The sequence below is a fragment of the Struthio camelus genome, chromosome 4 (genome assembly GCF_040807025.1).
Source record: "Struthio camelus isolate bStrCam1 chromosome 4, bStrCam1.hap1, whole genome shotgun sequence".
NCBI lineage: Eukaryota > Metazoa > Chordata > Aves > Struthioniformes > Struthionidae > Struthio > Struthio camelus.
This window is the reverse complement of record NC_090945.1, coordinates 86,047,370-86,058,772: the sequence shown is the minus strand read 5'-3', so window position 1 is coordinate 86,058,772 and position 11,403 is coordinate 86,047,370. Positions and strand designations below refer to the sequence as shown.

The following is an 11,403-nucleotide window of genomic DNA, read 5'->3' as shown; positions in this document are numbered from 1 at the left end:
CCAACACTTCCAAGAAACAGATTCCCAGATGGAGGCTTCAAGGTCCGAAGTGTGCCCTGGTATTATGGGTGATGTTCTCCAGCCCCAGTGCAGAGACCTACATCTGAGCTAGTCACCTTTTAGAGCCAACGAGAGAAAGGGACTTCTGGGTCACCGTTATCTGGTCCTCAAACCGATTTGGGGGTCTAGGGCAGGTTTATGCTCCAGTCTCCAACCTGCAGCCTCCACCTTGACTCACAAAGCTCAGTAATCACCCAGTAAAGTTTTCCTCCTTGTTTCCTTTTGCTGCAGCTGTTTTCTAAAGAGCTGAATCCCAAACCCACGAGCAACCACAATCAGGGAGATTTTTTTCCTCCTTATTTTCTTTAAGGCAGGCAAGACAAATGCTTTTAAACAGATACTTTTGAGCATTTTTTTCCCTCCTATCTCTGCCCCTTCTTGCCTGTACTTCCTCACTCCCTAGCATGATTACCTGTGATTTCCTGGTCTTCCTAGTGTCAGCCTAGAAAGAGGTCACACACTGAATATGAGCCTGCAGTTAGTCTCACCACGAGCACAGCAAACCATGTGCCAGGATACATTAGGAAGAGTAAGGCCACAGATCAAGAGAAGTTACTATCTTTTCTGATCAGCACCTGGAACACTGTCCAATTTTGGCCTCCTAGGAGTAGAGGGAGGTGGAGAAGTTGGAGAGGGTCCAGCAGAGGACTAACAAGATGGTGAAGGGATGTGAACTTCAAAGGCAGCTTGGGGGAGCTTTGGGGGCTTTCCAGTCTGGTAAAGAGGAGGCTGAGGGGGGAAGCTAACAGCAGTCTGCAGCTACCTCAAGGGCAGTTATCAAGATGATAGAGCCAAACTCTTGTCAGTGACAGATGATGGAACAAGGTGCAATGGCCACAAATTGCACCCGGGGAGGTTCAGGTTGGACATTAAGAAGTTCACTGGGTGGATGGTGCAGCACTGGGACAGGACACCAGAGAGCTGGGGATCTCCATCCTTGGAGGTTTTCAAGATTCAGCTGGACAAAGCCTTGGCCATCCTGATCTAGCGTTAGTGACAGTCTTGCTTTGAGCAGGAGATTGGACTAGAGATCCCTTGAGATCCCTTCCCACTAGCAAGGTGGCTAACCACCGTACAGCAATTTTAAATCCCAGTGAATGTGTAGGATATAAAGAGGTAGAAATTCAAGTTCCACAGAAGACGTCCATATGAGAAACATCATCCTCTTACTTAAAAGACAAGAAAACTGAGATGCAGGCAAACAAATGTAGCAACCCAACGTCACCCATTGCTCACTGAGAAGCCAGGCTTACCTCTAAACTGCAAAGCAGTGGCGGGCCAGGGAGCAAGCTGAGGTGCGGAGCCCCTACTCACCCCACTGCTGCATTGCTATCGCCCTGCCTGGCTCTGTTTTCACTGTCTCAACTCGTTCTTTCCCAGAGAGGCCCAGGCATGATCCTGGGGAGAGTTCACTCCAGGGGCTGCTCCTCTAATCGCTCCACTGATGCGTGGGGCTACCCCTTGTACTGTCCTCCAGTGTTACCCCAGCAGGCGTTGCCTGATCCTGGGTACGCAACATGTCCTAGGGTTCGGGCAATAGGATTACTGGCAGGCACCTGGACCTGATGCAGCTGCGGTGTCCCTGCGTGGGCTGAAGGTGTGTCTCACACAGCTGACGACACTGAGGGTGAAGTGCTACGTGGTACAGGGACAGCCAACCTGCAGCGAGCTCTGGCCCTTCTTCGTGCCATAGTTTAAGTGTAGGCAGAGCCCTGCTGCACTGTAGCACTTGGGCGCTAGCATGACATCTCTCTGCGTTGCAGCATCCCTCCCCCTTAGCCTCTGTGTCATCACTGCCTTGCACCAAACAACGCCCTATTTTGCAGATGGGGAACTGTGCTAAAGACTAGGGGATCAGCCCAAGGTCACAGCTCTGAACTGGCAACTGAACCCAGATCCTCCCAGCCCTGGGGCACCTTGGACTGAAATCCTCCCATGAGGCTTGCTGGTGCCCTGAAACATACCTGTGGCTGCAGCATAACTGCAGCTGATCCAGGAGCACCCATGAGCAAAGTAGGTGCTGCCGCAACTCCACCTTGGTACGGCATAGGGCCAGGGCAGAGCTGGGGTAACAGGCAATCCTGCAAGGCAGCATCCAGACCTCTCCTCTATGCTGTGGACAGGTGGGTTGGTGCGTGATGGCATGGCCACCCAGCTGCTGGCAAGTCCCTTCATGCAGGGAGCAGGACATGGTGCCACCAAGACTTGCATGTCAAGGTTGTCCAGCGAGATCGTAGTCCATCATCTCCCACCTGGAGCCTCATGGCATTGGAGATACGTCTTGGCCCCTCTCTGCTGCTGCTGTAGAGCATCTCCAGCTCTGCAGCTCAGCTGGTCTTCCCTCAGGGATTACGGACAGCCTTGTTAGGGAAGGTTCATGCAGTTGGCGGGCATTTCATTATCCTCGGAGATAAGGTTGCAATGGCTTTAGCGTTCAGTGCTGCTGGCGTGCAGGGAACTTTACACACTGATAAAACCCATGGTGGGCCTGCCAGGTGGGCTGGCTGGGGGTTTGGTGGCCGCTTGCGTTTTCCAGATACAAGCCACGTGAACTGGCTGGTTTTCGGGGTACAGGCAGTGCCACCGCACCTCCCGAGTGGGCAGCGTGCTCACACCAACCCCTGCTTTTCTTCCAGTCAATAGCAGGCCCCTGCACCTTCCTTCAACACCCTTCATTCATCTGAGTAAAAACGCCTTTTGCTAACACCTTTGCCATTGTGGGATGGCACCCAAGAACCAGGATGAGGTTGATTGGGTCACTTCAGAACATTCCCATCCTTTCCTTGATCCCCTTTGCCCCTTGTTCACGTGCAACCACCCCTTCCAAACATTTAGGTGAAAACAAGCACAAAGAAGGACTTTTTCCCTCCCTGCTGCACAGAATTAACCCATGGAACTCCTTGCCACAGGGCGGGATGGAAGCTGAAGGGATAAATCGGTTTAGCAGTGTTAGATGTATTCAGGGACTATACACACAGAAGCCTCCATGCAGCCTGGCTCAGAAAGGCCAAAATGATGATGCTCAGGAAGGGCTAGAAATGCCAAAGCACTTGCTGCCGGCCACCGTTCCTGCTGGTCCCAAGAGCATAGAGGGACCCAGGCCAGTCCTGAGGAGCACCAGAAAAGCTATCGCGTGAGAGCAAGCGCACATTTGATGTGAGCATGGGCCAGTGTCCTGCTCTAGTGCAGAAAGGGCAGGTGCCAAGGGACTCAAGGCTGAGCAGGTGCTTGGGCTAGCCCAGTGCCAGCCTGACGGGGTGCAGCAAAGAGCTGGGGTGAAAGACATGGTGTGGGATGATGGAGGAGCAGGCCAACAGAAAGAAAAATACCTTCCTTGAAAGCCTCTTTTGACTTTTAGCATCCTTGCTGATACAGAGACACCCAAATCAGGGACATTACGCCTGGAGTGGCCACCTTTAGCAGCACCAAACGCAGCAGTGGCAATTGCCTTGCTCAAACTCCAGGTTCTCACTTCTCCGAAGACGTGAGCTGGAACTTTACGGTCAGCCCACCACTTGCCAAACCCCCGTGTCTTTTCACACAACTACTGCTTTGAGGGAAGAAAATGCCCCAGGCCACAAACATGCCCCAAATCCTCCATTCCTGCAGGCCATCCCAAAATACGCCAGTCCCCTGAGCCCGGCGACCAGACTGTCCCAACTGCCTCTACCGCAGGGCAGGACACGTCAAACGTCCCCTTCGTCCCACCTTGTGAGCTCAGCCGGCGCAGACCGTGCCGGTGAGGAGCCCCCGGCTCAGCCCCGGCCTCATGGCAATACCCCCATGTGAGCCGGAGTCTCTGGTTATAATTACGTTCTGAGATTTCCCAGTTAGTCAGTTCTTAATTAGCGTGTGCCACATTGATTTTGTATCACTCTAATTTCCTAATCAAAATGGTATCAAGTCAAAGGTCTTGCAGAAACCCACGTCTATTATGCATTCAGTGCCAGGGCTGGAAGGTATTCGTGGAATCTAATATCCTAATACAGTTAAGGCCAAAAAAAGACACTAATATAATCATCAAATTGCAAAGGATGATAAAGACCACGAAAGAAAATATGCAGTGTGAGAGGGCACAAAGATTTCCCATACAAGGCTAAAGCAATCCCCCCTCTGCCTCCATGAACTGCCTCCCATGATCTTTGCTCTGGCCTCCAAATCGTAATTCCTGTTCAGTATTATTTTCCCCATCTGCAAACATAGATGCAATCAATGAGAGCAAACGCACTTTCCTTGAAGGTGGCTGCTTACTCAGCTGAAGGTTTGGGTTTAAACATGCTCGCTTATGGTAGAAAGCAATTAAAATAGCCACCGAATTAGACAAAATTTGGCTTTAGCCCAGAAGATAGAAGGGGAAAGGGAGCCTGGTCTCATTAAAGGGTCATTTGCATCTGGGATGAGCTTGTAGGGCAGGCAATAAAACAGACCCTGGACCATGGTCTCCTCAATCCTCCCTTACCCCACAAGCACAGGAGTTTTGACTTGTCTTTTAGGGATTTAGGGATTTTCTCCAGCAGCGTTGCAACGGAGCCAACAGTTCCTGGGGCTGGAGCTCCAAACCAGGACATTTTGGAGTCCTAGATCCGCTCCAGTGACATCCCCGTGCCCCTCGGTGTCCCCCCAGCCCCAGTGCACAGAGCTACACGCAGCACAGGCGCTTATTTAAACAGTTATATGCTGTATTGTTTAATAGAAGTTACAATAGGATAAATGTACAGTTGCAATCAACATGCTAATTTCTAATGCAATTTAACCTGTAAACCATGCAGTCCATTTTTTTTTAATCAGTAGCTCTGCTAGTGAGTTCTAAGGAAAGAATGAAAAAAAAGTTCCCTTTAAAGTTAAACCTAATATACTAAATTTTCCCCTTATTGTGCAACGACTTGTGCAAAAAAAGCTGTTTTTCACCACATTAGTATACAAAATCACACCCTCCCCCTACGCAAAAAAGAAAAAGGCAACACAAGCAGCCAACGGGCACCGAGGGATGGGAGTGTGTGTGTGTGTGTGTGTGTGTGTGTGTGTGTGTGTGTGTGTGTGTGTGTGTTCGGCTTGAGAAAGATGCGAGCAGGGTGAGCAAGGTGAGCAGGTGGACAGGACTCCCAATGAGCGACCTTGAATTATTGGCATTTTTTTGCTACCACGTTTTGGCTCTCCACTGCACCGCGGCGCAGGCTTTTGGGGCAGAGGGGCTTAAAAAAACCAGCGGCAGCAGCACGCGTCTCCAGGGCCAAGGCCATATCTAGGCACCGTAGAGACGTAGGAGGTTGGGTGCAGAAAACCCCAGCAGCCTGGATGTGCATCCAACCGCACTGGCCAGGAGGGATAAGGGAGAGGGACACTTCCTCCAAAACTTCTAAGACTGAAGGTACTTTCGGGGTGAAAAAGCTCCAAACTAGGCAATGAATGAAAGGGAAAGGCCCCATTGAGGTGAGCTGGAGAGCACGAAAGGCGCAAGGATGCAAATAGCAGATGCTGTCACCCCTCGAGGAGCCCAGGTGAGCCCCTCCAGGGCTTGAACTTAACACCTACAGCAAACCCACCACCCTTGCAGCTATGTCTGGTGGAATAAGCGTCCTGCTAAAACCAGCTCCACCTCGAGACTCGTCGACAACAGCTGCGTCTGTCCACCTGCGGGTCCACGTGGGACAACGAGCCCATGAGCATCCCGTCAAGCCAGGTGACGTCCAACGGCGTGCTGCAGCCCCGCTCATACCTGGGATCTTTGGCTACTCTCACGCCTCCAGCTAAGTTGCCACTTTCCACGTTGCCTCCCAGCATCTTGCAAACAGTTTGCGGACAGCGTGGAAATGCCCCTGCCTCTTGCCCTAGCGTATCGGTACAAACCAGCCAAACTTGCGCAAAACGAAAACAAAATAGACTGCCGAACGATGCAACGGACAGCTCTTCCCCACGGAGAGCAGAGCTGCGGTTGGATTCAGAACAAAGTGCAAAATTGCTAAGAGCATCTGACTTGAACTCCAGCCCGAGAACAACATCAACAACAACAACAAAATCCCTTTCTCTCTCTCGCACACACGCACACACACTCTAAAGCCTAATGAAGGACATCCCTCGAATGCATAGGTACAGTTTTGTCCGTAAGTTAGTGCATTAGAGACGTTATAAAAATTATTCCCAACACGGAGGCTGGCAGAGGGACGCCTTGCATAGCCCCGTAAGGTTACAAAGACGGCACGATGCACGGACGCTTCCCAGGAAGCCAAACTTTTTTTCTTTCCCCCTACTGGTGCTGAAATATGTTTTCCAGGTGGAGGGGGGGAGAGGGGGAAATAACCCAGTCTTTTCTATGGCGACTGGTTAAAAAAACTAAGGACCGTTCATGCCTGTATACGGATGGGTTATAATAGCAGCATCATTTGTTTCGGGGGTCGGAAACCTATGCTTACAGCAGGGGGTTCTGCCCCTGCCTCCCCCCACCCACGTTACAAATTTATAGCAACAACTTTTCCCTCCTAAGCAATACCATCCGTATCAGAGGATACTGATCATTAGTAAGAGACTTAGAGAGGATTTTAAATGTCTTCCAGGGCTTTTTAAGCAATCTGTTTTAAAGATTAATTTTATTTTGAAGGGATGGAACTGCATCTCTCGGAACAAAAAGTTAATTAGGAACAGAGCACCAAAATTCCATTTTTCATCCCCGTTATGTGACTTGTGGTTAGGCATTTGACCTCCCAAAATCAGAAACTCTCTGAATCTTACTTGGCCGGGACTCACTTTCCCAGCAGAAAGTCCTGAGCGCTACGAGCCAGGAGTCAGCTCAGCCGATCCCAGCCCAGGCGCTTTGCACGGCCTCTCCGAGCAGCGCTTGAAAGAGCTCGGAAACCAATCCCGCGCTGGCACGGCAATCCCATTTCGCTCCGCTTTAAGTTGAGCTTGGCGGAGAGGGGACGGAGAGGCCGGCTGCAGGTCGGGAAGGTCAGAGCTGGCTGGAGCGCTCAAAGGAAGGTCGCGCTCCCACGGCACGTCCCCTCTTCCCCTCCCTTCCCCGGCCACGTCCCAGCAGCTAGCGCGGAGGAGCGGAAAATAATCAAGGCTGCAAAGCCACCGCCTTGCCCAGCAGCAAAGTCGGCGGCTGACAAACGCGATTAAAAATTGTGTTTGACAGTCTATCCTCCCACTAATAAAAACTGGAAATGCCAGAGTGCCTTATTTGTCATGCTTGCTGATGCTCGATTACACCGTCGCCAGCATCTGTAGCAGCTTGATTCTGAAGTATTTTAAAGTGCTTGTTACTATTAAATGGCCCTTAACATAAGTGCCCTGTGGATTGAAGCTTCCCGTATTACTGTCGCCACCGAGTATCTCGGGTTTTGTTTCAATCTCTATACTCTGTGTAGGACCTCCATCGCTCAGGGGAGACAGATGTGGCTCTTTGAGCAGCCGATCCCGCTTGGTTTTGCCCCTGCTTTTCACTCCGACTCATGCTAATGCCCCTCTCTCCCATCGAGACACCACCAGGTGATGAGAAGGAGGAATAAAGCGCCCTGCGGTCCATGCTGCTCCACGGGACGCATCTCGGCAGGGGCACCGAGAGCTTCCCCATAGCTAGCAAGACGCCTTGGCCAGGCGGCGAGGACAGGTCTCCTTCCTTTTCTCTGCAGTTGAGCTAAGGAGAGCTTCCTGCCAGAGTCCGACAAGCTGGATGACTTTTCATTCTCAATTGTGCAGCCTTCGGGACGCTAAGACAGCTCCAGATCGCACGGACTCAGCAGGCAACGAAGCTCCCAGGCCTCGTTGAGCAGGCTGGGTCCAGCACTCAGGTTCAGCTCTTGGTGCCCCGATGAGCTCAGGGCCACCCCCACCACCGAGGAGCCACAGGGCCCTTCTTGCCGGCGTGCTGGAGGCTGATGGAGGCAGCCCCGCTTTCACCGTCACAGCGTTTTGGAGAACAGAAAAGAATTCACCACGGCGGGGATCAACCAAGTTTCTTTTTTCACTTGTCTCTGTCTTAAGAGCAAGCGCTTGCTGGCTCGTGCGTGCATGTCTCTGCCGTCGCTGATCTTTTTCTGGACGCAATAATGACAACTTTCCTTCAGCTGCTTCTTTTTCCTCTACCCTTCTTACATGTTCTTCAAAGAGACATTAAGCTGAAAGTACCCTCTGATCCACCCCCAAAGAAAAGAACCATGAAGCCAACTTCTAACATTTGGTCTTCCCTCATATTAATGAAAATGAGGGCCATGCACTGGCCCTCACGTTTGGAGATCGCCATGACGGGACAACAGTTCATTGCCTCCAATGTGCCTATTTACTTTCAGGGTTAAGTACCATGTACCCTTATCAAAAAAAAAAAAAAGATGTATTGCTGAGGAACAAGGACGGAAGATAAAGCACCGTCCCCTTCGTGTATCCAGAGCTTGAGTGTCAGAAGAGCTTCCCAGGCAAGAGTCACAAAGCAGAAAGTGCACACGGTGAGAAAGAAAAGGGACTAAATGCAGGAAGAAACTGTAGCTACCGTTCTGCAAACGTATGCGTCACGACATAACAGCATTCAAACCAGCCCTGCCCTTCCATAGCGTGAAAGGAGGTTAAGAAGAACAAACCTCGCTCTGAGGCGAGTGCATCAACTTCCAGAAGTGATTTCAGGAGAAAGCTGACAACCCAAGACATTCAAACGGCATTAAAAAAATGCGCAACGCTTACGTCCGTGCAGAAGGAGCACCGCCAGGGTGGTTATGTACACACCAGAGACTTTAATTCCCTTCAACACAGCATCAGGGCTTGGTAGGTGGGGGAACCGGCTGGATAAGCTTCCACCTGCAGTAATTAAGAGTCAAAAGGGTAAAGAAAAGATAAGGGCAAAAGTCCCCTCTCTCTGTAACACGAACTCCATGATTAACGCCCTGTTGATAGCATTAGGGTTGCCCTCAAAGATGTCTTGATTTGAGGGGATGATGTATGGGCACCTCCAGTGCAAAGAGGTGAATTTTGTCCTTAGGCACTTCCGAGCCAGGGGGAGTTGGATGCTGCTGCTCCAAAGGCGAAGCTGCTGCTCTCTCCACTTCGAGGCCAGCCAGGGGCTTCATGCCGATTATCTCGGGGAGAGTCGAGTTTGCTGGGCTGCTCCTTGCACAGCACAAGCCAGACTGGGGGAAGCAGAGGGACTTGACTCCATCTCGCCATGTCTTCAGCAGAGTGAAGACAAGGACAGCAGCATGGAAAAGAGCTGCAAGGAGAGAAAAACTAAAAAGAATGCCCTGTGCAATGGGAAATCCTAGTCTGTCTTTGCAGCATCCTGTTTCTCTCCTCCTTCACCACTGCCAGGCACGACATTAACATCATCCGACCCTGCTGAGTAAGGGTCGCAGCAACCCAGCACCAGAACAGCACCTCAGGGCACCGTGCAAGGTTATTTGCTGTCTCGCTCTCTCCATATCTATTTAATGAGGCAGCTCTTGAGCCCTTTTGCATTCGGTGCAGGTACGAAAGACAACAGCAGGTCCTAAAGGTGTAGCTCAGCGCGCATCCGTTCTGAGTGCTGTGGTTGCAGATGTGCAGGAATGGGCTAGGAGTGCAGCTCCAGCTGCTGCCTCCCTGCAAGGCATCTGCAAGCTAAGGTGGAAATCAGCCCTTACAGGAAAAAAGATGAAAGAGAAACACTGGGAAATCAGTTTACCCCTCTTCCTACACAAATCCAGTAAGCAAATTTGCAAGACAGGCTAACAAGTGACCCTCTTCTAAACATGTGCTCGGTTTACCAGAGTCCGTGAAAAGAATCTGAAATCGTGGCTGCTCCCAATATTTTTTTTTCATTTGTTCTGCAGTTGAATAACTTAACAAAAGAAAGTCAAACGGATTCTTCGAATTTGGCTTACACACAAAAAAAAAAGTCTAGGTGTGAACTTCTCTCTGAGCCTTCAGCTTTTACCCTCATTTTACAACCCCCTGAAAATAGGAGCTTATAAGGGAGACTCCTGACTCCTGACTTCACTGAGCCAGCACAAATAGTGCCACCCTTCTTCCCCGGGATTGTTTAACAAGAAACATTTTGTCAGAAGGGTAGGTTTCACGAATACTATACATGTGAATAAAAAAATACATATATTCTCTTTGAACAAGAATCCCAAGTCCAGGCATGCAGCAGGCTGTGGTGCAGAGCCCAGCACTGCCTGGAGGTCCCAGAGTCTCGTCTCGAGCGCCCGGTGCCCTCACGAGTGATGGCTGTTGATCAGGCTGCGGAGCTGTTTGGCCACCGTGTCTATGAGCTTCTGCTTGTCCCGTTCGTTCTTCCGAAACTGCGCAAACACGTTGTTCTTCCTGCTCGTGTCTCGCATCCTGCGCAGAGCAGAAAGAGCCGGTCAGGTTATGGCACATGCATTGCTCCTAAACACGGCACCCCGAACCCACAAATGAGCCCCGTGCGAGACTTTCCCCGTGCTTCGATGGAAAGCTCTGCTCAGGGGGGTACCGACGTACCCGCTGGGTCCTTGCCAAAGTGACTATATTCAGGCCCTGGTAGGGAGAGAGGAGGTGACAGCATCTGAAGGATTTATCCCCAATTTTTAGGACAGATGTGTGCAAAGAGGGGCACATCGAGCCATGGATACGCCTCTCCTTGCACAGCATATCTCTGCAGTTTTGCTTTAGACCCTGCAATTCACAGCCTACGTCACTGCAGGGAGTTTGCCTCCAAGCACAGCCTCAGCTCATGAGTTTCTAAACCCCCAGTTCACCCCTCTTCCTTCAGAGCAGTTTTGGCTACGTTCCCGTGTCACCTTATTAAATGCTAAATGAAGATACTGTAACGTTAAGAGATCAATGGTGAAAGTGGCAGGAAATTAACAATGTAGCGTCAAATCCACAGCATTAATGTTTATCATTTACAACGGTGCATTGCATGCGGCCAAGAGATGCAGCTTTTGTTGCAGCCATAAAGTTTCCGCGTTGTTAACTTAAAATATTGCACAGCATTAAATCGCAGGAATCCAGCACTGGTTTCCCCACATTACAAATCTTCTCAAGATTTGCTTTTTTTTTTAATTGTACTTTTGACACACCAAGTAGCCCACTGGTCTCAACAAGTCCCCCGAGGGCTCTGGAAAGCCAAAGAAAAGACAAGCTGGTGGTGGCACGGGATCAGGATGTGAAACCGGGGCGGCTCCGTTTCTTTCCAGCATGCAAAGCTCCAGCCTCATGCACGCTCGCGCTTGCAGCTGCGTCTGCAGGGGCTCCACGTCCCGTGGCATGGTTAAAGCGTTAGCGGCACGCGAGGCGGCTGTCACAGGCAGGCCACGTGCTGCAGCCGGCGGGTGGCCACCGGGAAAGCTGGGAAGGGAAATTGCCCCGAGAAGGGTCAACCCTTTAACGGAGCAACGG

General features: G+C 50.9%; 1 protein-coding gene across 15 annotated transcripts in view; it reads right to left on the bottom strand.

Annotated features, from left to right (window-relative positions):
- Positions 1–4,717: 4,717 nt before the first annotated feature.
- EXOC6B (exocyst complex component 6B) overlaps positions 4,718–11,403 on the bottom strand; it is a 313,137-nt gene continuing 306,451 nt past the window's right edge. For all 15 annotated transcript variants that reach the window (XM_068943863.1, XM_068943861.1, XM_068943855.1 and 12 more), the window contains one exon: positions 4,718–10,362. In XM_068943863.1, the coding sequence (XP_068799964.1) occupies positions 10,236–10,362 (127 nt within the window). In that variant the 3' untranslated portion in view covers positions 4,718–10,235. The remainder of the gene's footprint in view (positions 10,363–11,403) is intronic.